At 38.2% G+C, this 26,514-nt stretch overlaps 1 protein-coding gene across 5 annotated transcripts in view; it reads left to right on the forward strand.

Annotated features, from left to right (window-relative positions):
* The first annotated feature begins 6,082 nt into the window (after positions 1-6,082).
* The window catches only part of LOC127432501 (nipped-B-like protein B), a 45,713-nt gene continuing 25,281 nt past the window's right edge, over positions 6,083-26,514 (forward strand). The window contains exons 1-16 of one of the 5 annotated variants that reach the window (XM_051683641.1): positions 6,083-6,361; positions 13,042-13,185; positions 15,448-15,613; positions 15,975-16,105; positions 16,841-16,949; positions 17,105-17,256; positions 17,783-17,931; positions 18,050-18,131; positions 18,245-18,784; positions 19,213-20,318; positions 20,367-21,120; positions 23,151-23,273; positions 23,611-23,799; positions 24,066-24,134; positions 24,212-24,295; positions 24,437-24,540. In XM_051683641.1, the coding sequence (XP_051539601.1) occupies positions 13,122-13,185; positions 15,448-15,613; positions 15,975-16,105; positions 16,841-16,949; positions 17,105-17,256; positions 17,783-17,931; positions 18,050-18,131; positions 18,245-18,784; positions 19,213-20,318; positions 20,367-21,120; positions 23,151-23,273; positions 23,611-23,799; positions 24,066-24,134; positions 24,212-24,295; positions 24,437-24,540 (3,822 nt within the window). In that variant the 5' untranslated portion in view covers positions 6,083-6,361; positions 13,042-13,121. Of the gene's footprint in view, positions 6,362-13,041; positions 13,186-15,447; positions 15,614-15,974; positions 16,106-16,840; positions 16,950-17,104; positions 17,257-17,782; positions 17,932-18,049; positions 18,132-18,244; positions 18,785-19,212; positions 21,121-23,150; positions 23,274-23,610; positions 23,800-24,065; positions 24,135-24,211; positions 24,296-24,436; positions 24,541-26,514 lie in introns of all 5 variants that reach the window. The other 4 variants (XM_051683642.1, XM_051683643.1, XM_051683639.1 and 1 more) reach the window with 4 other exon arrangements.

The raw sequence follows: 26,514 nt of genomic DNA on the forward strand, positions 1-26,514 counted from the left end.
ATGTTTAAATCTATCCATCCATCCATCCACCCACCCACATACATATATACATACATATATATATATATATATATATATATATATATATATATATATATATATATATATATATATATATATATATATATATATATATAGACACACACACACCGATCAGTCACAAAATTAAAACCACCTGCCTAATCTTGTATAGGTCCCTCTCGTGCTGCCAAAACAGCGTCACCCCCGCATGCTATCCTTCTCACCACAATTGTACAGAGCGGTTATCTGAGTTACTGTAGACTTTGTCAGTTCAGATAAGTCTGTCCATTCTCTGTTGACCTCTCTCATCAACAAGGCATTTCCATCTGCAGAACTGCCGCTGACTGGATGTTTTTTGTTTTTGGCACCATTTGGAGTAAATTCTAGAGACTGTTATGCATGAAAATCCCAGGAGATCAGCAGTTACAGAAATACTCAAACCAGCCCGTCTGGCATCAACAAGCAAGCCATGCTCCATATCACTGAGATCACATTTTCCCACATTTTGATGGTTGATGTGAACTTTAACTGAAGCTCCTGACCCGTATCTGCATGATTTTACTCTCTGTACTGCTGCCACACAATTGGCTGATTAGATAATCGCATGGATGAATGTTGGTGCCAGATGGACTGGTTTGAGTATTTCTGTAACTGCTGATCTCCTGGGATTTTCACGCAAAACAGTCTCTAAAATTTACTCTGAATGGTGGCAAAAATAAAAAACATCCAGTGATGTATGTATATATACAAACATCCTTTTAGTAAAGAACAGCTGATTGTGTAATTCTACTACACACAATTGCACACACATATATATATATATATATATATATATATATATATATATATATATATATATATATATATATATATATAATGTAGCTTATGAAAGCACACATGCTTTCTATGAATTCTAATTTACAATCTATATGAAGTCCCTGCAACGACCCGGGACATCATATTGAAAAATACGGACATACTATCAGAAAATCTAATAGGGTGACTGACATTTTGCTTGATTTTTCATGCTATAGTTTATAATTGTACAAATGTGATTTTATTCTGAATCTCTTTGCACGACACTTTCTCTCAATATAGACAGATTAAGGTGTTGTTTAAACTCACTTGATGTGTGCATACACACACAAACTGCCAGAATTCTTATACACAACCAGTTTCCCAATAAATCAAATGACTGTACTATTATAGTTGCTGTTATAATAAATCGACAGAATGCAATATGCACAGCTTTCTTTTTGAATAACACAAAGAGAAGTGTACCCATCTTGAAGAACTGCTAAAAACATCTCTGTTATGATTAAGGTACGAATAATTAACTTGACACTGTGGAGGTATCTTAAAGATCTTTTCACCTTTAATGAAGTACATCTGTACAAGCAAGCTTTAATGGGATATAGTTCACCCAAAAGTAAAAATTACCTCTTCATTTACTCACCCTCATGCCATCCCAGATGTGTATGATTTTCTTTCTTCTACAGAACACAAATGATGAATATCTCATGATGAATATAGAAGAATATCTCAGCTCTGTAGGTCCTGACCAAAACTTTGAAAGTCCAAAAAGCACATGAAGGCAACAGAAAAATAATCCATAAGACTCCAGTGGTTAAATCCATGTCTTCAGAAGCAATACGATAGGTGTGTGTTTTTTTTACCATATATCTCCACTTTCACATTCTTCTTCTTTTCTTTTTTAGCGATTTGCATTCTTCATGTATATCGCCACCTACTGGTCGGGGCTGGTCAAAGGTGGACAAAATAGTAAAAAAGGATTTAACCACTGGCATGGATTACTTCTATGCTGCCTTAATGTTCTTTTTGGTCCTTCAAAGTTCAGGCCACCATTCACTTGCACTGAATGAACCAACAGAGCTGAAATATTCTTCTAAAAATCTTTGTGTTCAGCAGAAAAAAGAAAGTCATACACATCTGGGATGGCATGGGGGTGAGTAAATGATAGGAGAATTTTAATTTTTGGGTGACCTATCCCTTTAAAAATGTGCATATTTGCCAAACGTGGTAAAAAAATAATGTTGAGTTTGTTTAATTTCATACAGTGCATTATAAACATGCATTTTTTCCTCTTTTATAAAATAGCATAAAACAGGATATGTACAGCCAACTATGCAATACAGATAAAACCACTCAATGGTAGCCTATAGTAGAGTGGTACTGCAATATGGAGGACCAGGACTGCCAAAATACAAAATAAATAAATAAATCTTTAAAGAAATTAAAAAAAATTAAAAGTGTACATATAAATAAATAAATGTTAAAATCTGACATAAAAGTATTTATACTTTTATTTCCTTATTTATGTATTATTGTATTTATTTATTTCCATATTAATGTATTTCCAAATGCACTGTATTTCCTAATTATTTTTTCTACATTTATTTATTTATACATGTGTATATGTTCATATTTATATATTTCCACATTTATTTATTTATACATTTCTGTGTCCGTATGGTAATGAGGGGGCGTGCTTTCCACTTCAGGCACAGCAATCGAGCTTGGAGTGCTACAGAGTGAAGCTTGGAGGCCACAGTGACATCTTGTGGTTGACAAAATGAAATGCACAGATGGGTGTGGACGTGCATTGAGAAATTGTAAAATGTAACTGTGAGTAGAAAGAGTCAAATAGGAAATGAATTGTCTGTATTGAATGAATAACTTATACTGTAGGTGGGCAAAGTGACAAAAATCTTATATCTCTACTGTTTAACTTATTTTATATCTCTGTAAATCTGTGTACCTAGAGTAACCATACCTGTACAGACTTTGGAAAATCTTGGCTTGAATTTCTAAAATGTCCGGGACACTGCTGAATACTTTGGCAGATAAATTCAACAGAAACTCAACTTCAACAAATCTGATAACAGACACTTTGATATGACAAATGCACGTGCACGTGAAATGATCCAGTATCCAGTTTTATGCAAACGGCAGATGCTGGCGATAGAAGCTTACCATCATTCAGGGCCGGTGTCGTAATCAAATGAGTCCGCCCGTGAAATAGAGTCCCCAAGGGGTGACTGTTTGTTATCGGCTTCACATAATTATTTAACATGTTTATAAAAAAAAATACAATAAAAAAAAACATGCATTAAAGAAATGTTTTAGGAAAGCTGGTTTTAGCTAAATGTCCTTAAATGTACTCAAACCTGCTCAGGAGTCTAGGACACAAGTATTTTTCCATCATAATAGATAGTGTGCATATACGATTTTAAGGTGTGTAAATATGGGAAATATTTTTTAATACTGTGGTTCAGTAGGCTAATAATTCTGTGGCACATATTGCCAAATGTAAGCTAACTGAAAAACAAACAGAACAAGAAATGTTTAATTTTACAATCTATAGCTGTGTAATATACTATAATGCGTAACATGATCTAAAAGTCATTAAATGTCATATTTACAAAGTTATATTGACATACATCATAAAAGGAATTTGTAGGATTTCTACTCAGGCAGTGAATATAGTACTCATTCAAAGTTCTATTAGACAATGGAATCACTAGGAATCACTATGACGTCAGATGCAGACCCATTTTCACAGGTGGACTCATTTGATTACAACACTGGCCCTGAATGAAGGCAAGCTTCTATTGCCAACATCCGCCCGTTTGGATAAAATTAAATCCTGGATCATTTCATGTGCATGCACTGCATTTTGTCATTTCAAAGTGTCTGTTATCAGATTTGTTGAAGTTGAGTTTCTGTTTAATTTATCTGCCAAAGTATTCAGCAGCGTCCCAGACATTTTAGAAATCCCAGCCAGGATTTTTTAAAAGTCTGTACAGGTATGGTTACTCTAGGTCAGTGCTTCTCGAACTTTTTAGGCCAAGTACCACCTTCGATTAAATCAGAACATTCAAGTCCCACCTAGTCACCACCAATGTTCGGCAGATATAAATTTTTAACGTAGTCTTAAGGATCATGAGCAACATACACAATGTCATATTTGATTAATATCAATATTTCTGTAGTTTACACAATCTGCAAGAGTGTGTTTCTAAAATCAAACATACAATATTAACATTTAGAAGTTTTGCAGTCCAGTTCAATCAAACTACTATATATATATATATATATATATATATATATATATATATATATATATATATATATATATATATATATATATATATATATACATATATATTTAGAAATGTGTAGCTTAGGCATTGCTAGACACTGTTTTTCATCACAGCCCCCCTAAAATTATGCAGCTAGCATCACCCTTAAAAATATGTGATAATGTCCAAGTGATCTATGAAAACAGCGGCTGCAGTAAGCTATCTGAGGTTCGTTTTACTCTGATTCATGCCCTTTCCAGTCGTTAACTTTAAAACTTGTCAAATTAAGTCTTTTCCTTCCCTCTAGTCATAGGCGGGCTCGGCCATAGGTGACATAGCGGCAATGTTCGTCACATAGCACAGCCTTGCGCATGGCCAGGCAATCTTCCAGTGAACTCAAAAACAAAATACTGCCAAATACAACCCAGTGTCTTTGAGTCAAAAGCACTATTTAAGATCATAGACTTTAAGGAAGTCTGAGAATGTGTAAAATAAATGGAACGATATCTTGCCTCAATCGCATCCGTTTTTGCTGTTCTCTTTTCTGCAAGGGAATAATATTGTGGTGTGCGCACAGAGACATCAGTGCAGTCGTGCGCAAGGAGAACGTTACCTATTCACATCCTGCACTGCCGATTTAAAAATAGAAAAAAAGAAAAAGGAGGGCTATCTTAAAGATATATTACAATTGTAATCATACATTAGAAATAAAACATGGAAAACCTTTGAATAAAATTTCTATTTTAATTTTTTAATTTAAATATCCTGAGTTGTGCTGTGTACCACCTGAGGGCACTTTGCACATGTACCACAGTTTGAGAACCACTGCTCTAGGTACACAGAGTTATAGAGATATAAAATTACCTGAAAAGTAGTATTATAAGATTTTGGTAATTTTTCCCACCTACAGTATAAGTCATTCATTCAATACAGACAATTCATTTCCTATTTGACATTTGCTACTTACAGGTAAATTTTACAATTTATTAATGCACATCCACACCCATCTGTGCATTTCATTTTGTCAACCACAAGATGTCACTGTGGCCTCCAAGCTTCACTCTGTAGCACTTGGAGCTCATGGCTGTGCCTGAAGTGGACAGCACGCCCCCTCATTACCATACGGAATGTATAAATAAATAAATGTGGAACTAAATAAATGTATAAATAAATAAATAAATGTGGAACTATATACATGTATAAATAAATAAATGTATAAATAAATACATGTAGAAAACAATAAATTAGGAAATAAATACATGTGGAATACATTAATATGGAAATAAATAAATACAATAATACATGAATATGGAAATAAAAGTATAAATGCTCATTTATGTCAGAGTTGAACATGTATTTATTTATATGTACACTTTTTCATTTATTTAAAGATATATTTATTTATTTGGTATTTTGGCAGTCCTGGTCCTCCATACTGCAAGGGGGCGATGTTGTGCAGTTATATACAGATGCGCGTGTATACCAGTATGAACAGAAAACACTGAGTCAATATTAATATCAAATCTTCGTGTCATATCAAAGTTAATGAAAAATTATCGATTTAACATATTCTGGTTTTATTTTTAAAGAGTTAATCAGCTGAGTGACAATTATTTAGAAATAAATAATAAAAAAAATGTTTGCCACGACGTTTATGCATAATTATTTACACATATTTAACCGCAAACACATTCCCGATGAACGAATCTCTAATATCTGATGCATGAATTACAGGAATATATTTGAAAAGAAATGAGTAAATGAGGTGGGATGAGAGAGAAGGAGAAAAGAGAAAGGAAAGAATGGAAAGGAGAGTGGAGGCTGATGGAAAGAGGTGAGGAGAGGATAGAAGGGATGGCTGGGAAGCCGCGGATGGTAGAAGGAGGGAAGGGCAGGAGAGCAGGCAGCGGAAGTCGGCGGGTAGCTGCTGGTTGGTTCGGCGCCGGTGGAGGGAGTCATTCCTGCTGCAGTGCTTCCGGTCGGCATTTTGTTCTGCGAGAGTCTGTGTGGATTCTTTTATGTGCGTCCAGCAGCACACCTTCGGCACCGAATCATTTCTGCCATCGTCCGGAGTCAAGTGCGATCTTCCGCGAGCGCCTGCGAGAGAAAAGAGCTCCGCCCGTCCGTCTTCATGTTTGCAGTGAGAGGAAGCGGTGCGACCCGGATTATTGTTGTGAGAGGGACACAGCGAGCCCGAACCCCTCCACCTTCACCTTTCAACAGCAGCAGAGCCTCAGGTAAACGCACCGGACCTGTTTTGCTGGTTCCGAGCGGCGGTGCAAGACTGCCCGGTGTCGGGTGGTGTGCGTTGGACTTTCGCAAAGGTTATCGGTGTTATTCAGCACTCGCCCAGTGTTAGCATGCGTTAGCTCGGTGCCGATCCGCCGTGTGGGCCCGCAGGCGAATCCGCGGTTCGGATGCCTAGCGAGCAAAAGGCCAAAACGGGCTATTTAGACGGCATGAACCGGACCGGGGTGCTCATCTGGATATGCAGGTGTGCAGCTGAACCTGAACTCCAGCGATAGAGTGATACAGGCCTGCAGCTCCAAAGCCCACCGTATCAGAGTAAACAATACTCCACTTTAGGAGCAAACCCTATTGACCGTCCATCAGAGTAAAGAATATTCCTCTCTTGGAGCAAACCTGAACCATCTGTTACACTAAACTATATCCTGCTCTTATTGCAAACCTTACACATAATCTATACACAATACTTCACTCTATAAGAATAGCCAATGCTAGTGCAAACCTCACTGACCATCAAAGTAAACAATACTCTTCTTGTGAAGCAAACCTATTTAACATATCTCAGAGGAAACAATACTCAAATGAGAAAAATCCCTGTAATTTATTCTCCTCTTATTAGCCATCAAAGCTAACAGGACTTTCAGCTTAGAGCAAATATTGAATATCACAATAGACATGTTTTCTTCACGGGAGAAACATTTAAACAAGCATCATAAAACTCCATGAGTAAACAATACTCTCATCTCAGAGCAAACATTTATTTAGCATTCAGTAAGCAAACTGTACTCTTTTTAATTAATCGGAGAAATCAGATTATAATTCCAGTAATCACACTGTTTAGGCAGAATTATTATGCAAATATTCATTACTAGCTGGTGTTTGCAGGCCATATGAAAGGATTATGAGTTCATATTTCATATTTAAAAGGCTGTGCATTTCTAGAAACATTTATTACTGAGGTTAATGTGTGAAGCAGTGGGTAGTTAGTTTGCTGTTAATTGTTTTCTAATTGTTTTAGAAGAATTTAAGGATTCAGTATGAAATGTGAAGACTTATTAATGTTATGGGTTCTCACAAATACTCTGCTAGAAAGAGTTGTGAACATTTATAACTATTAATATATGCGCATAACCTGTAATATATAGTCTAAGTAAAGAACAAAAATCGGGATGAGGGATTTTTTTTAGTAAGTTTGATTACAAAGAGAAACCAATGTCAACAACCAATTAAATCAACACAGTTAGCATAACTGTTAGATGCTGGTTAGCTGCCTCTGCTCTTTAGCTGCTGTTTGGCGTTTTATAAATATTTTTAGAATTAAACACGGTGGGGGCCTGGGTAGCTCAGTCGTAAAGACGCTGACTATCACACCTGGAGTCGCAAGTTCGAATCGCTGAGTGACTCCAGTCAGGCTTCCTAAGCAACCAGTTGGCCCGGTTGCTAGCGTGGGTAGAGTCACGTTGGGTTAACCTCCTCGTGGTCGCTATAATGTGGTTCTCGCTCTCGGTGGGGCTCGTGGTGAGTTGTGCGTGGATGCCACAGAGAATAGCGTGAAGCCTCCACACGCGCTATGTTCCCACGGTAACGTGCTCAACAAGTCACGTGATAAGATGCATGGACTGACGGTCTCAGACGCGGAGGCAACTGAGATTCATCCTCCGCCACCCGGATTGAGGCGAGTCACTACGCCATCACAAGGACTTAGAGCGCATTCCAAATTGGGGAGACAGAAATTGGGGAGTTTAAAAAAAATACGGGTTTGAAATATGAGTTGATGTATTCCGACAGGTATTACATATTTTGATGTTATTAGCTAAGCGACTACGTGAATAAATGAAATGCTGCTTGTGTATGGTTTAGCAGTTCATATTCAAAACACACTCCCATTGAAAATGTAAAGTAAATATAAAGTTTTGCATGTTTTGACAATATTCTGGATTCATAACATTTGATTATGTAAGAAAGGTTTTCTACTGAAATTACTCATAATTTTGAAAATATGGCCAGACATGGTGTTGTTTTGAAGTAGTTGGTGCTAGAGAAACATTTCTTTAAGCTTTTACAAATCTATAGTATGCTTTTAATATCTTAAACTTAACAAGCATGATGAAACTGGAGGGGCATTTCTCGCCCTGAACATGGGCAGACGCATCATGCAACATCATTCTTTGAGTGCTGCAAAATATTAGAATCAATGGCTATTAGATGAGTATAAAGAACGTATTTACTCTGTAAAACACCTGTTTTTATTTGTGGTTGTGCACACTTCCCAGCTGTGTTCATATTTGAACAAAATAGAGTTGTCTTTGTCACCCAAAGAGTAAGTATTGAAAGGATTGGAATTTAAAAATCAACAATTATTGTGTTGTTCAAATCCAGGGTGTGCTGAGTGACTCCAGTCAGGCTTCCTAAGCAACCAGTTGGCCCGATTGCTAGGGTGGGTAGAGTCACGTTGGGTTAACTTCCTCGTGGTGGCTATAATGTGGTTCTCACTCTCAGTGGGGCGCTTGGTGAGTTGTGCGTGGATGCCGCGGAGAATAGCGTGAAGCCTCCACATACGCTAGGTCTCTGCAGTAACGCACTCAACAAGTCATGTGATAAGATGCACGGATTGACTGAGATTCGTCCTCCGCCAACCGGATTGAGGCGAGTCACTACGCCACCACAAGGACTTAGAGCGCATTGGGAATTGAGCATGCCAAATTGGGGAGAAAAGGGGAGAAAATCCCCACCCAAAAAAAAAACCTTATTGTGTTGTGTTGAAAGCATCACGTCCAAATTGTTCAGATGGATCAGAATCTGTTCAGTTGGCAGTGTCAATACAGCAGCCCTTGAGTGTGGGCTATATTGGGCTTTATTGGGGTATATAGCATCCTATATAGTCCAAAGACTAAGCCTATAAATAGTTCAACCTTGATAGCAGTTTGTGCTCTCAAGCATGTATGGGTTTGTCTAGCATTATATTTGATTTATACTGAAACGTTGTTTTGTGATTATGGTTTGCATATCATTTGAAGATGCATAAATCAAACAGAAAATTAGACTTTTGGTCTGAGATTACAGCTGGGCAGAACCACCGGTTGAATTAGTGTATTCTGCAAGTTTCTAGCACTACTGTATTTATACCCTATTTGTACCTGAAATCAGATTTTCTCTGAAGGAATTTACAAGAAGAAACAAACTTTAGATTGTTTTTAAAAATGTTTCTGTCCAATGTACTGCTTCCAGTTGCAATTTTAACGTCCACAAGTAGCTGCACGTTGTTTTATGTTTTGAAACGGTTTTTGGAGTCTGCAGAGGCTCTGGTGGTTTAGTGGAGGTCTGGCAGTGATTGGCCCATCAGCCCAGAAATACAGCTGATGCCAAACTCCAGTTTCTTCCAGATTTGTTGCAAGAGTCTGGGGAAGACCCTGTTGTTTAAACAAGTGTTGTTTCAATGCATGACAGGAAACCTTCCTAGTAGAGTGGAAGCAGTTGTAGCAGCTAAGGGGGAGGGGCAACTACAAAATAAAGCCCATTTGATGAGTAGATGTGCATGCAGTTTTGACCACGCTTAGTACTTCTTTTGATGTCTGATTGAAACAAAATGCAATAATTCAGTTTGGTTAAAAATGAAAGTTTTATGTACAGTTAAGTGCATGTATGCGTCCCCCAACAGAACCTGCAAGTTTGTCATTGTATCATGTTTATAAAAAAAACAAAAAAACATAAGATCATCAAAATTGCATTTTGTTTTCTATTTAGCACTGCCTTGATGAAGCTATTTGACATAACTTATATATATATATAAATCCTCCAGGTATTGCCAGCTCTTGGTTTCCCAGCATTTGAGTTCTTTCCTAACAGTGGCTGATGTTGACACCCAGGTTTTGACACTTCAATCATGAGCAGTAAGGCAACCATGGGAATGTAAACTTTTGAACAAGATCATTTGTGTAGATTATTTTGTCTTGTGCACTTAAAAAAGGATTTTTGCATGTTGTTCAGTTTACTTAATTAAAATCAACTAAAGCAACACAGTTCTAGAACATTTTATCTTAACTTGATTTCATTACGTTCTATCCAATTATATTTGTAAAATTGAAGTTTACTTAATTTGAGTTAGGACTACATGAATATTTTTTGTAGCATTGATGAAACTGGGCAGGGGATTTCCATTTCCCAGCATGCTTTGCAGGGGACTGGATGGGGTGAACAAATGTTGTAACTAAGTGTTATTTTATGCATTTTTGAGTAAGATAAGAATAGGAAGAGTTTGTTCATGTTTAATGTTGTGTTATTGGCATTTAAAAGGATTGTTTGTTAGGCTGGAGTTTTTGGAGTTACCATTGTGGTGAAGATTGGTATTTGTTCTTAGGTTGAGGATGGACTCCTACTTCGGTGATGTTTGATTTGAGTGCTGCTTCAACACACTCTCACGGTGAAATCATCAGGATTCATACGACTTTTCTAAATTTGGCTAATACGTATGATATTGTGCGACTGCACTCGTTTGAATTCCTACGACTTTCAGTACAGCCAGTGACGTCGCTGGACATCGTTTCCATCTAATACGCGATAATTACTTGCTTCTGTCACAGCAGATTCCTATCATTGGTTAGGTTTAGATAAGGGGTTTGGGTAAGGGCATAATATTAATAAGTATGACCTTAACGCCTCGTGCGCGGAACTCACGCTTCTGAGTGTGGAATATATGTAAATATATCTTATCTCGCTTCTGAAGGGCAGTACTAAATAAAAAATATATATTTTATTATATTTGTATAAATTCTGAAAGGGGTGTGTAAACTTATGGGACAAAAGTGGATGCAAACTTATGCACTCAACTGTATATGGCTCACTGGGCACTTCAGGGTAAAATCAATGTAAACCTGATAGTGTGAATATTAGTTAAGTCCCGATTTTCATATGGTAAGGGACTTTATTTAAAACTTCCGCATTCCAGATTCCACATTTAGATTTCAGATTGTCTTCTCCAGTTGTCTTCAATAAGGCAGAGACACGTGTTAATTCAGGCAAGAAGGAGAACATTTTTGGTTTTTAGGCTTATGTGTTATACACTGGCAGCCAAAAGTTTGGAATAATGTACAGATTTTGCTCTTATGGAAAAAAATTGGTACTTTTATTCACTAAAGTGGCATTCAACTGATCACAATGTATAGTCAGGACATTAATAATGTGAAAAATTACTATTACAATTTGAAAAAAACAAACTAGTTCATAGAGTTCTCATCAACAAAAATCCTCCATGTGCAGCAATGACAGCTTTGCAGATTCTTGGCATTCTAGCTGTCAGTTTGTCCAGATACTCAGGTGACATTTCACCCCACGCTTCCTGTAGCACTTGCCATAGATGTGGCTGTCTTGTCGGACACTTCTCACGCACCTTACAGTCTAGCTGATCCCACAAAAGCTCAATGGGGTTAAGATCCATAACACTCTTTTCCAATTATCTGTTGTCCAATATCTGTGTTTCTTTGCCCACTCAAACCTTTTCTTTTTGTTTTTCTGTTTCAAAAGTGGCTTTTTCTTTGCAATTCTTCCCATAAGGCCTGCACCCCTGAGTCTTCTCTTTACTGTTATACATGAAACTGGTGTTGAGCGGGTAGAATTCAATGAAGCTGTCAGCTGAGGACATGTGAGGTGTCTGTTTCTCAAACTAGCGACTCTGATGTACTTATGCTCTTGTTTAGTTGTACATCTGGCCTTCCACATCTCTTTCTGTCCTTGTTAGAGCCAGTTGTCCTTTGTCTTTGAAGACTGTAGTATACACCTTTGTATGAAATCTTCAGTTTTTTGGCAATTTCAAGCATTGTATAGCCTTCATTCTTCAAAACAATGATTGACTGATGAGTTTCTAGAGAAACTCTACTTTTTGCCATTTTTGACCTAATATTGACCTTAAGACATGCCAGTCTATTGCATACTGTGGCAACTCAAAAACAAAGACAATGTTAAGCTTCATTTAACAAACCAAATAGCTTTCAGCTGTGTTTGATATAATGGCAAGTGATTTTCTAGTACCAAATTAGCAATTTAGCATGATTACTCAAGGATAAGGTGTTGGCGTGATGGCTGCTGGAAATGGGGCCTGTTAGATTTGATCAAAAATGACTTTTTTCAAATAGTGATGTTGCTGTTTTATGCATCAGTAATTTCCTGACTATACTTTGTGATCAGTTGAATGCTACTTTGGTGAATTAAAGTACCAATTTCCTTCCGAAACAGCAAAATCTGTACATTATTCAAAACCTTTGGCCGCCAGTGTATTTGTAGTCACTTAGCACTGATCAAAACATTTATGTCTTTTTGTTGCTAGTTGTCTTCTTGAGTTGACACTTTTATGGTGTCAAAGTCATGTATTGCAAGGACATATGCAAATTGAACTAACTATTACTAAACAGTTGTTGGCACCTTTCAGCTTTGTGGAGCAATTCAAGCATGTAGTTGATAATCCAGTCAAACCACTTGATGGTAAATGATTGCTTTACTTCTCTGGTCTCTAAAAAAAAAAAAAAAATGGATTGGAATCTAAAAGCTTCTTAATTGTAATATTGTGTTATTATTCCCATATGTCAGAAATGTTATCATCACATTGGTCATGTCTCATGCATGATTCTAAACCAGATGATGCTGATGATGTCATTGTATCCTCTTCTCTCTTTCGCAGCAAAAGATGTAAAGGCGGATCAGTGACCAGTGACACTGAGCGACCTGTGCATCCACGAGAGCTCCCTGCCCTTCTTCAGCATGAATGGGGATATGCCTCATGTTCCTATCACCACTCTCGCTGGGATCGCAAGCCTCACTGACCGTAAGTCATGCAAACTTGCAAATATGTGTTTGTGATTGATTTGATAAATTTTAATACCAGTGTTTTTGGCTGGTCATGTGAACTCAATATGGCAATCCCATAGTCATTTACTATGAGTAGTGATCAACCGATATGGGTTTTTTGATGGCCGATGCCGATATTCAGAGAGCAGGGTGGCTGATAGGCCGATACAATGCCGATATATCCCACAATTTAATATAGTAAATAAAATAAACATAAAATTGCAAAAAAAAAAAAAAAAAAATTTATAAACTCTTATTTAGCACCATATTTACTCAATTTCACACTAAACTTTAACTTTGTAAAAAAGAATCGAAAAACATATTGTATTTTACCGTTTTTCTCAATCGCTTTGGCTCTTTTTTTGAAACAGTCTTAACATTCTCTAAACTGTAAGTGCAATTGTCACAACTGTTTTATGGGACATCACAACTCTATTGCATGTCTGCAAAATGTACTAACTCACCCAAAACATTTAATTCATGCTTCAAAACCTAGTTATTGTGCCAGTAAATTGGCCAATGCCACCATAATGAAAGTTTTGTCATCGTGTGAGCCGTTCTGGTTAAAATGTTTTTTCACCATGGCAGTTAACCCTGGAAATGTTTGTTATATACAAATTTCATTTTTGTTCTACTTTTTGTTGACACTGACTGCTTACTGTACTATACAGGAATGTCAGTTTTGTCTAGCTGAATGCTATTGTGTATCACACTGAGCTTTTTAGATACCGATTTCAACAGTAGGTAAAAGTTTACTGGGAAAAGACAATATTGTAGTACACAGAAAAAGGAAATGCACATTTGTATGTATACAGTAAATTTATTTTTGTAGCAGTGTGTTACATGTAAACAGAAAATTCACATTTGCATGTCCATTTTTATACATTTCTTACATGTAAAGTAATATCTAGTGAACAGAAAACTGCCACAAAATGACATCCATGCAAAATAAATAAATAAAATACACGCAACAATGAAAAAACCTGCGGTAGTTCTGTAAAAACAATAAATTGTACCTCCTTACAGTATGTAAGGCTACAAGTTCCCATCTTCTTGGTGGACATCCTGTCACTCTTGTTGGTCTGGCCAGAGATTTAGCAGACATCACACACATTCCATGTCATGGATATTTATGGAATATACATGTATATCTGAGAGAGTTTGATAATTGAATTGATAATTTTGCATGTGATGGCTCACACAATGAGAGAATGTTTAGAAGTTGTGAAGAGTATGACAATTTCACTGAGATTCAACTCATCAGTTTTGATCAGCAAGCCATGTGCATTTAGTTATTGTGCAAATTGTAGACAATTGTACTTACTCTTTTGCACATGTGCCAAAACATGTGCAATTTGCTTAAATGAACAAGAAATTCAAATCTGGTGTGAACAAGAAACTAATTGTTCAGAGAGTTGATCTTAATGTTTTGAAAAAATATTTCTCATTCAAGAATTGAGCCAAAGAGATTGAGAAAAACTGTAAATGGTAGATCGCAGTTTCTTCTGATTTCTGTTTAGTCATCAAATTTTAGTAATATATTTGCACATGAAGAAATTGTTGTGTGATGTTTGTGTATTACATCTTTTTAAACAAGATAGCTGCATATTTGCAGATGATATATAATATAAATTGTATTGTTATTTGCCTTCTATTATTAGAAAAGAAAGTTAAAATTTACAGGGAACTGCTGAGGAGAGGCTGATAGAATACATGCTTTAGAGGTAAATAAATGAGTGCTCCACAGAATGCTGGATCTGCTGAAGTTTTGTGAGGTTTGTTTATTACATCTGTTTAAAGGAGATATGCGCATATTTGCAGACGGTATATGATATTAGTTTTAATGATATTTGCATTTTTATCATTAGACAAGACAGTAAAAAGTTACAGGGAACTGTTGAGGAGAGAGAAGGAGAATAAAACAGGCGAGTACTTTAACATTAAGAGCTCAAACGCGTCTGCCTCTGATATGCGGACCGTTTAAATGAGACTGTGTTGCACACCGATCAATTATTGTAGTAACACGATGGCACGGAACAACAAAATGAACCATGACTGGTCGTTTACATGTCTCAGTCGCTTCACATGCAAGCAGGCGATTCTCAGCCCCCTCAAGAAACAAATCAGCCAAATGGGAAAATGTATCGGCCGATGCCAATAATGAAAAAAGTCTGAATATGGCCGATTTATCAGTTGACCACTATCTATGAGGATTATGATTTTTTTTGTTTTTTCTTAGTGTTAAATCAGCTGCCACTCCCTTCCCCTCTCCCTGCCACCACCACTAAGAGCCTGCTGTATAATGGGAGGATCGCAGAGGAGGTCAGCTGTCTGCTGTCTCTGCGGGACGACAACCTTGTGTCCCAGCTGGCCCACAGCCTCAACCAGGTGTCCACCGAACACATGTGGGTATCTCACCTCTGTCTCCTTCCTTCACTCTATTCTCGCCTTTGATTCAAATGTATTTTGAGATTTTCAATGTGTGTCTTGAATCGCTTGTATTGTGTTACTCATTTGTAGTCACTTTGGATAAAAGCTAAATGAAAAAATGTATATGTCATTGGATTCTTTTTCAGCCTAGTCAACAAAGCACATTACAATCTGCATCATTTGCAGTTCACAGTAATTTTAGGATTTGAAGCATTTAGCATTTTGAAAAAGTTCACAAATAAAGCTTTTCTTTTAATTATGTGCTTACATGAAATGCACAATATCTTAGCAAGCTTATCTGTGCGTCTCATTCTTTCTCTGTGTTTCCACATACAGAGAGTTGAAGGACAACTTGGGCAGTGATGACCCGGAAGGTGATGTGCCTCTACTGCTGCAGACGGTGCTGTCCAGGAACCCCAATGTCTTCAGGGAGAAAAGTACGCCCACCCGATACGGGGTTCAGGGCGGTAAGGAGAAGCTCTAGAGCCTCTGTTTCTGCCCCCTGGATTAAAAATACAACTTTGTGGAGCTTGTAGGCTGTAATTAGTGGCAATTAGCCACAGTAATTAGTGGTAACATGAATAATCAGTTTTTAGACACACATTAAAAAAGGGGTCCCACTTTATATTAGTTGTCTTTAACTACTATGTGCTTAAGCATTTTATACAATGTACTTGTTATTGTACATACCTGTTGTTGCATTGTACTTACATTTAAATTACCTGCATTTAATTACATTTGTAGTTACACTGTAAACCTCACTCATAATCCTACACCAACCATTACCCTAAACCTAACTCTAACCCTTAAACCTAACAATACCCCTACTGTGAATCTTGTGAGAATTTTGAAGAACAGCATGTAGTTACACAGTAAATACATTGTATTGTATGTCTTTTAATGTTAGTACATAGTAGTTAAAGACACCTAATATAAAGTGTGACCAAAAAAGGCTTACGGATCTTTCACGTTTTGGCTATGCATACAAATGTTGTTTATTTACTTGGTCACTTGTTTTCACAAAGTAAAAATTTCTCTTGTTGTTGGCTAAACAACTATTCTGACAAATTGGAGTCTTTATTGCTGCTGTAGTCGAATATCATGGCAAAACTGAGCTTAAAATGCCAGTCTTTTTCCATTTGTATTTTAAGCCCTCATAATGATGTTGTTGATGACACTCTTTGTTGTGTCCTGCTTTGAAGGTTTAATGCAACAGCCAATGATCCCTTCATACAAGATGCCTCAGAACTCCATGCATGGAAGCCCGGCATCAAACTACCAGCAAACCACTATAACTCCAAGCCCTCCCAGGTACTGTTATAGTTTCCTGTTCTTTTAGGTTAGATAGGTCATATCATATCAGTGGCATTCAAGCTTCTTTTCAAATATTATTTAATTGCAGTCAGAAAGAGCTGATTCATCTCATTTGTATCTGTATACTGACCAGTTCTACTCTTCTTCTACAGCCGATATGTTCAACCTCAGACGGGTTCTGGTACCAGGTACATGCCCCAGCAGAACAGCCCGGTGCCCAGCCCATATGCTCCTCAGAGCCCTGCAGGCTACATGCAGTACAGCCACCCACCCAGCTACTCTCAACACCAACAGATCCAGCAAGGTAAATCCTCTCTCTCCTCTCTGACGAGAACATGGTTTAAAGCCGCAAGAGGATTGTCACCATTTTCAATATCTGTTGCATAAAACACCTCAAGGCTCAAGGAAAGTGGTTTTAATAAGCTATGTTGCTAGTGAATTTTCTTTTCCCCATTGACTAGCAAAAGACCTGAATACCTAAAGACAAATCTTATGTTCCCTTTGCGATGAAGATGCAGATGATGTTTAGAAAAGGGCTGGGTATCACCAGCTACCTCATAATAATATAGATATGTCATGATTCAATACAATGTATTGCATAGCAGTAACAGAATAAGATCGGATTAGAACTGCATCAATGACAATGACAAACAATGACAAATAATTGTGGTTGTCTTCTGGACTGCACTGTTATGACGTACAATGAATGTGATCAGAAATATATGAGTAACCTGCAAATCCAGCAATTTCTATTGACTCAAATTGTTGGACATTTGTTTTAATAACAGAAATGTTATGTAAAGACCAAGTGTTATGTTTTTTTGCTGCAGTGTCTGTGTCCAGTCCAATCGTTCCTGGTGCCATGAGAAACATCCATGACAGCAAGGTGTCTGGTCAAGTGTCGGGTAACTCTAATCATAACGCAAGACATTGCTCTGGTGATGAGTACATCGGCATCGTCCAGAGACTTGGAAATGATGTGAGTGCTGGCCAACAAAATTTAATTAGGTCTTCATTAGTTTTTTCTTCATATCATTGGTCTGGATTTGGATTATTGGAATTCATTTTTTTTAATTGTGTTGTCTCTATTTTCACAGGAGAGTGACCCCACGATGAGAAACGCCTCCTTTCCCGTTCGCTCAGTCTGCTCTCCTGCTGGAAGTGAAGGGACTCCGAAAGGTGGTTTTGAACTTTGGATTTACATGGAGCATGCTTTGTTGTGTCTTTTTGTAAATTTTAGATATTTACATAAATATAATTTTGCCTTTTCTGCTTTGTTCTTTAAATTTCAGTTGGATCTCGGCCACCCCTCATTCTCCAGTCTCCTCCACCCTACGCCTCCCCAAGAGATACTGCTCCTGACCTTCTCTTGGACTCCCCTGAGCGGAAAAAGAAGCAAAAAAAATTAATGAAAGAGGAGGGGGGTAAAGGTGCTATGTATGACATTGTCAGCTCTCCCACTAAAGACTCCACAAAGCTGACGATAAAATTGTCTCGCGTTAAGTCCTCAGAGACGGAGCAGTCAGCAGAGCCATTGTCGGTAGTGGAACATGGTTCAGATGCTGAGAATGAGCTATCATGCAACAGCTTGCTGTACCACCGGAACCCCCAGGAGCGGCTGGCCGCAGGCCAGGGTCTCCCGGGGGAGCAGTCAAGCTACCAGCAGGTTCCTGTACTACAGAACATTGGGGCACTTGCGGCAAAGCAACCCGGAGTAGTCAGTGGAACCCCCTATGATGAAGCAGAGTTGGACGCTCTGGCTGAGATTGAAAGGATTGAGAGGGAATCTGCCATAGAAAGAGAACGCTGCTCTAAAGAAGTTCAAGATAAAGGTTGTGTATTTTCCTTTTAAAACTGATTTGCATGCTTTTGAATAATTCTTAATACAATTCATTAATCTATGACAATTTATATTAGTATTTGCCAAGGCAAGTATATCTGTTACTATTGCTCATACTTTGGTAAGAGGTTTGTTCAGGCTCGTAATCATGTACCGTTTGTGCTATGGACTTGAATGATACCTGAATTCATGCAGCATGTGGATTCTATAGACTATCATGTGGACTTCTTTGACTTATGCCAATAAGCAACCACTTGAAACACCCAAGCAATTGCATAGTAATGCACTGACAACCACTTGGAACACCTTATCGGCCGCATCGCAGAGAGTTTTGTGCTTTTTCTTGAAAAATCTATATTTGAAAATGTAAAAATCTTGTTTTGAAAACAGCATCTTACCTGTGGTGTTCTTAACCTACAGACAAGCCTCTGAAGAAAAGAAAGCAGGATTCATACCCGCAGGAACCAGGGGCTGCAGGCACTGCTGGGGCTGCTGGAACACCGGGAGTGGGTGGTGGATGCAATGCTGGAAACAAATTGGTACCTCAAGAGGCTTGTGCTGCTAGCAACGGAGCCAGCCGGCCCGCCCTGATGGTCAGTATTGACCTGCAACAGGCAGGCAGAGTAGAAGGGCCACTAGACTCCTGTCCTGTTCCTGCAACGGAGGCCCAGCGCTGGCCGGAAGATGGCTCTGAATCCACAGGGGTCATGCGGCTCAAATCGAAGACAGATGGAGAGGTACAGGCGACAGTGGACAGTCGGCCAGAGGTCATCAAACAGCGAGTGGAAACGCCACAGAAAACTGCTTCAGATGGACGGCCAGAGACACCCAAACACAAGCACGAAAACCGTAGAGAGATCTCCAACAAAGTGAGTTCAGAAAAGAGATCGGTTGTCTCCAAGCACAGACATGATGGAAAGCCTGACAAAGTGAGGTCTGAGGGAAAAGGTCACGAAACTTCTCGAAAACATGACGGGCGATCGGAGTCAAGTCGAGACGCCAAAGAGGAACGGCATAGAGATCGGGACAGTGAAAGCTCAAAAATTCGCAGATTAGACTCATCCAGATCTTCCAGTCAGGTGGAGCAAGGCAGAAACAAAGAACGGGAAAGGAATCGAGACAAGGAACGAGAAATAGATCAAGACAAGGAAGGCCAAAAGGATCAGGACAAGGAAGGGGCAAAAGATCAGGACAAGGAACGGGAAAAAGATCAGGACAAGGAACGGGAAAAAGATCTGGACAAGGAACGGGAAAAAGATCTGGACAAGGAACGGGAAAAAGATCTGGACAAGGAACGGGAAAAAGATCTGGACAAGGTACGGGAAAAAGATCTGGACAAGGTACGGGAAAAAGATCTGGACAAGGTACGGGAAAAAGATCTGGACAAGGAACGGGGAAAAAATCGGGACAAGGAACGGGGGAAGAATCGGGACAAGGAACGGGGGAAGAATCGGGACAAGGAACGGGGGAAGAATCGGGACAAGGAACGGGGGAAGAATCGGGTCAAAGAACGGGAAAAAGATCGGGTCAAAGAACGGGAAAAAGATCAGGTGAGAGAACGGGAAAAAGATCAGGTGAAAGAACGGGAAAAAGATCGGGTGAAAGAACGGGAAAAAGATCGGGTGAAAGAACGGGAAAAAGATCGGGTGAAAGAACGGGAAAAAGATCGGGTCAAAGAACGAGAAAAAGATCGGGACAAGGAACGTAAAAAAGATCAAGACAAGGAACGGGGAAAAGATCGGGACAAAGAACGAGAAAAAGATCGGGATCCGGTAAAAGTTCGGGACAAGGATCGGGACAGAGAAAGGAAGCGCCACACGGAATCAACAGAGCACCTGGACAAGCAATCTCCTGAGCAACGTTTGCGGCCTGACAGTCCACGGGTGAAGCAGGAACCACGTGAAGGAGCAGAATCCAGAACAAAACTGGAACGACCAGTCCTCAAAACTCCCAACAACAAAGACGAGAAGCGTAGTGGAGATATCAAGAACAGGCTGGATGGACACAAGCCACCATCCTCAGACACTAAGACAACAGAGTTTCCCAACTACCTGCTGGGAGGCAAATCGAGTGCATTGAAGAACTTTGTCATTCCCAAACTGAAACGGGACAAAGATGGAAACGTGTTGTCTGAAGCCCGTTGTGCTCTTGAGGGATTTCCTGAGCCACTTGTGAAATTAGAAAAACTGAACCTGATTGAAGACTTAAATAGGGGCACTAAACCTGTTGTGGTTCTGCAGAAACTTTCCATTGATGAAGTCCGGAGGATTATCAGTAATTCGCGCAGCTCAAAATCAGGCAAGAGCAAGTCTTTTGGAAGATTATTTGGTAAGTGATTTAATATACACTTTTAACTAGAGGTAGACTTATATATTGGTTTTACCAATTAATCGTTGCCGATAATAGCTTTTTGGAACTATCGGTTATAGTCCAATAGTTTTTTCATTGCGTATCCAACTTCATATCTTGTGAAATTAAAAAAAAAAAAAAATCTCCTCTTGGTAAATATGTACATACTGATGAATACATAGGCTGTAAAAAGCTTAATTTGGTAAATACTTAATTTAAAAATAAGAGTCATGAATATGTAAGTGTACTTCAGGCTTTTTTTATAGTTTGGTTATTTTGGTTGCACAATAAACTGCTTCTAGGATTTTCACCAGATGTGACTAGCGCGTTGCGTCAAAAGCATAAAGATCCTATTATAATCAATGAAGCTGTCTACACTGGAAGCGTCCATTGCAGGTCATCGCACCGACAGCAAACGGGTGCCTCGTTCCACTTTGCGCTGCACGCACTGGCGTGTGATGTGATAAGATTCTAGCAACAAGCGATTATATTTATTTATTTATTTATTTATTTATTTTGTGTCCATACGCTGTCACAGCCAGTCAGAATAGTGTATGAATGAGTATTTGCTATTTCTCTCTGCCTAGCAACCACTGCACAGCTGAAGACCGTAAAACTAAGAACACATTATAGTATTTTATTGACTTCTGGGATGTTTCTTTACTATTTATGGGTTTCCTTGTGGAATTTGAAGGATTTGTCATATAATATCCAATGTTTCTAAATTTCTTGTTTAATATAGGCCTACATGAGGAGCAGGTTTTTAGTCAAAATAGTTTTCAACGTGTGCGGGGCTACCCGGCATGACAGTGTTAATATAGAAACCTCGCAACCAACGAAATGTCAGAGCTGGTTAGGACAAAAACTTACCATCAAAAGAGATACCTTTAGAGCTACTCTACGCAAGTATGTGAACGCAGGTGTGACCACTTGGTCAGTACAAGTTAAGCTCAATCGACAGCATTTGTGGTATAATGTCATTACCACAAAAATTAATTTCGGGTTATTCCTCCTTTTCTTAAATAAAAAAAAAAAAGCAAAAATATGGGTTACAGTAAGGCACTTACAATGGAAGTGAATGGGAGCCAAATTTTAACCATTAAAATACTCACCGTTTCAAAAGTGTAGTAACAATATGTAAACAATATGCGTGTTAACATGATTTAAGTGTGATAAAATCACTTACTAACCTTTTTTCTGGAAATTTATATCCAGTTCTACAAGTTTGTTGTCATAACGACATGATGCTGTAAACCCTAAAATGACTTACAACTATTTAAACAACTTTACAGCTCAAATAATATACAATTTTTAAAAGAATTATTAATATAAGTGCTTTCATAAAGTTATAAGCTTCACATTTCTACCTTCAAACCCTCAAAAAATTGGCCCCATTTACTTCCATTGTGCCTCTCTAACCTCGATTTTTTGCTGCTGCTTTTTTTAAAGAAATACAATTATTTATTTTTTTGTGGTAATCAACATTGTCACAAATGCTGTTGATTGAGCTTAACTTGTATTGAAACCTGAATATTCCCTTAACATGCGTTCTTGCTTACCGTGGCGGGTGCAAATCTCAGTACTTAAGGTGGGGATAGAGTTACCTTCATACATCTGTGCCATTAAACTGGAGGTGTCATAATTCAGACAACTTGCTCAGCAATATTCTCTTTAAACTGTTGCTCTGCCATGACAGAAGTTGACTTAAGAGAAAACTCAATGTAGAAGCGGACAGTTCACACTGATCTCGCTGTAGCGCCCTTCCGGCAACATTGATAATGCAATGTGTAGTTGCGTTGTGGTATTAAAATTCAGTCTGACACATTTCAGAATGCAACAACGCAAGAATTCGGCAAAAGTGACAAAAAACAAAAATTGTCACTGTAATCGTGATACTTCATGGCTTGAGGGTGTTGAGTTTATTATACAGTTTGACAGACTATGGATTTGAAGAGTTGTGTTGTGGGCTTTGATGATTCTGTGTTGAAGGAAATCTCTTGTGCTTGCAGAGATGGACACCAGTTTGCCGCTGTGTGAGCGGGTAAAAGTGAATAAACGCAGGCGCAGCTCCACTAATGATAAACCCAAGTATGCAGAGGACAGCTCAGAAGATGACAGTGACTCTGTTGAATGTAAGTAAATATCCTGAATTGAATGTTGCTTTTACACTTGGTATGTTTGTTTGAAACCGAATCAGAGTTTGCTTGTCGGCTCCCCCTGCCCTTCCTGGTCTGTTTTCACACTTTGTTTTTCCATGGTATATTTGTGAATGCTGTCATCATCATTAGATTTTCTTAAAGCTATTTAGCACCATCACCTGGCAGCAAAACTTAAAACTGAATGTTAAAAATGAAAACAGTGTTTGTTTTGCTTCGATTTAGTTTAATTGACAAAATGTTATTATTTGATATTACGGATTTCTTTTGTTTTTTTCCATTGAAATTTTCTGTCTTCCTCTCTGACATTTAGTTGCCCCGAAACGTTCGAAAAAGGACAGAGACAAAGTGTGGCAATATGAAGAAAAGGCTCGGAGGGGTTCTGGAGATCACCGGCGGAGCAGCGGTCACCACGACAGTCGGAGAGGTTCAGGCAGTCGATACAGAGAACCCAGTTCTGAAGACTCTGACGAAGACTCACCCCCTCCAAGCCTGAGCGACCGTGAGTGACCATCAGTTAGACATGTTAGTTAAAGGGATATTTCACCCAAAAAGTAATATTCTGTCATCTCATTTTGTTCCAAACCTGTATGACTTGCTTTCATGAGGGTGAGTAAATGATGACATAATTTTCATTTTTAGGTGAACTATTCATGCATTGTTCAACATTGCTGATGTTGATAGTTGTTTGCTTCTTCAAATAGTATGAAGTGCGGAAATTGCATAACTGATCTTTGACTTATGAACTCTTACATCATTCAACACTAGCTGCCAGAAAATTGAAGAAGGAAAAGGTGAAAAAGAGGAAAGCTTACGAGCCCAAACTAACTCAGGATGGTACGTCTGGAATTTGTTATTTGTGTAAAGTGATCTTGAGGTACTGAGAACTTTAATAATCTGCCTTTGGTCCACAGAAATGATGGACTCATCTACATTCAAGAGATTTTCCACCAGTGTCGACAACATTCTTGAAAACCTAGAAGATGTGGACTTGACAGGTATATGTGCAAATAAAGGAGGATGTGATGTATTTCTGGAGACATGTTCATGCAAGGTACTATCTAAGTATGTTGTAAGCAAAACTTCTGTGTTTTTAATTAATTAGTTGTTTCTCTTCTGCCATTTCTTCTCTACTACAGTGGATGATGATGAGATCCCTCAGGAGCTGCTGTTGGGAAAACACCAGCTCTCAGAATTAAGCAGTGAATCAGCCAAAATAAAGGCCATGGGCATCATGCATAAGGTAGGCACAGGATCCCTTCTGTCAACTGGAGTGGATGGAAGCCGTCTTTGAAGCCAAGGCTTAATTTTGGTTTGTTAGGCTGTGTAGACTGTGTTTAGAGGGTGTGTACACTGAATTTTGGAGCTGATCTCTATAACTGTGTGTGGGAAAAATCAGATGTGCTTTCAAATAAAATCAGAAACCCCAAGAAAATATATTAAAGTCGTCATGTAGTAAGACTTAACAATAAATAATTGTTGTTTATTGGTTATTATTTTAGTAAGTATATTTGTTTAACGTCCTGAGACCAGAGCGTGACTGCTGTGTGTATTTTCCATTTCCCTTTTTGATTTGTAACTAGTAGCACCTAAAAAACGAGTAAAAACTTCTTTTTTCTAGAGCAGATAGTTTTCCTAAAAACTGATGTTCTCATGTGTGAACAGCAGGACTAAGTTGTGGAATTTTAAATAATGCCAAGCTATAGAATGTATAGAATTTTTTTTTTCATCAAATTGTTTATGTTTCCAGGAATGTTAGTTATTCATGTTTTTGAGACGTTACAGACATTACAGCTGATTTTCTATAAAACTGAATAAATCATTCTTATTTAAAGTAACGGCCAGCATCATCCAATCACTGCCAACCGTGTTAAATAAAAAATTGAGCATTATAAGTTTCTGAATCTATGTATTGATTATCATTGTCCCATGTCTGCCAAACATGTTGAGTGGTCCAAACCTCAGCTGCAACCTGAAACTGAACATTTGGTCGGATTTTAGGCGTGAATACACTTATAGGATGCTCCCTTGCTTCCTATTTAATGATTGACTTAACCTCCAGTGTGCTGTCTGTCTGCACTGGTCTCAGAACAGTTCAAAATACACCTTATTTTCACTAGGGATGCACCGGTACCACTTTTTTCTCTTCTGATTCCGATATCTGAAATCTCAGTGTCAGCTGATACCGATCCGATACCAGTTTTTTGTTTTTTTTTGCATAATCAGTTTAGAATATCTTTACATTATTGTGTGGAACTAACTGGGGGCACTCAACACAAACTTCTAACTACACATTATATCAATATAAATGTATAGCTTATTAAGAAACACTTTACTGATAACTAGTCTACTGGATAGTGTAGCAGAGGGTTTTATTTGTGTAAATTTATTTTCAATTTTGTGTCTGGATTTTAAAGGATTCAGATCTATTTTTTGTTCAATTTAGTTGTAAGATATCGGTTCACTTTTCATTCACAGTTATTTTTTGGAACCCATTCAGCTTATATATTGTTATAATTTGTAAAAAAAAAAAAAAAAAAAATACATTATTATTACTATTATTATTGTTTTTTAGCATTTTAAATACAACAGTAATATTTCTCATTCGTGCACCTTTAGCTTTAAAACCCTCTGACTTTCTGAACTCTCCAGGAATTCCTGTATGTGTCTGTTTATAGGCAAGTTCACAGTAGTTTAATTAGCTTCTTAATCAAATTCTGGTCAAATGCACCTCCGGTGCTGTTCAGAATGCATATTATAAGTGAACCAAACTATTGAGCATCTACATCTGAGATGTTCTTCGAGAGTAGCGCTCAAGATTGCGCACTACGTGAAGGCTAAAAATAGCCGTGTGTGTGTGTCAACAGAGCAGCGCCATTCACTAACATGCTGGCACTGCGCATGCATTTTATATATTTACTTATTATACACAGCCTTTTGTGATTCACAGAGCTATCGCACGTCTTCAAGTGGCTTTGAATAAAATGCACGAGTCATATGAAGTACTTAAATTGTGTTTTTATGGTTCTTTTATGTCATTTTGGAGCTTGAAAGTAACGAACATGACTAACACACAGTATCAGATTTGGATACACGATCCGTCTAAAAACGTCAGTATTGGAGCCGATACCGATCCAAGTATCGGATCGGTGCCATCCCTAATTTTCACCCTAACTCTATAAAGCCTCTGAAAGCAAAATGTTTCAACTTTTGGATG

The sequence above is a fragment of the Myxocyprinus asiaticus genome, chromosome 42, assembly GCF_019703515.2.
Source record: "Myxocyprinus asiaticus isolate MX2 ecotype Aquarium Trade chromosome 42, UBuf_Myxa_2, whole genome shotgun sequence".
Classification (NCBI taxonomy): Eukaryota; Metazoa; Chordata; class Actinopteri; order Cypriniformes; family Catostomidae; genus Myxocyprinus; species Myxocyprinus asiaticus.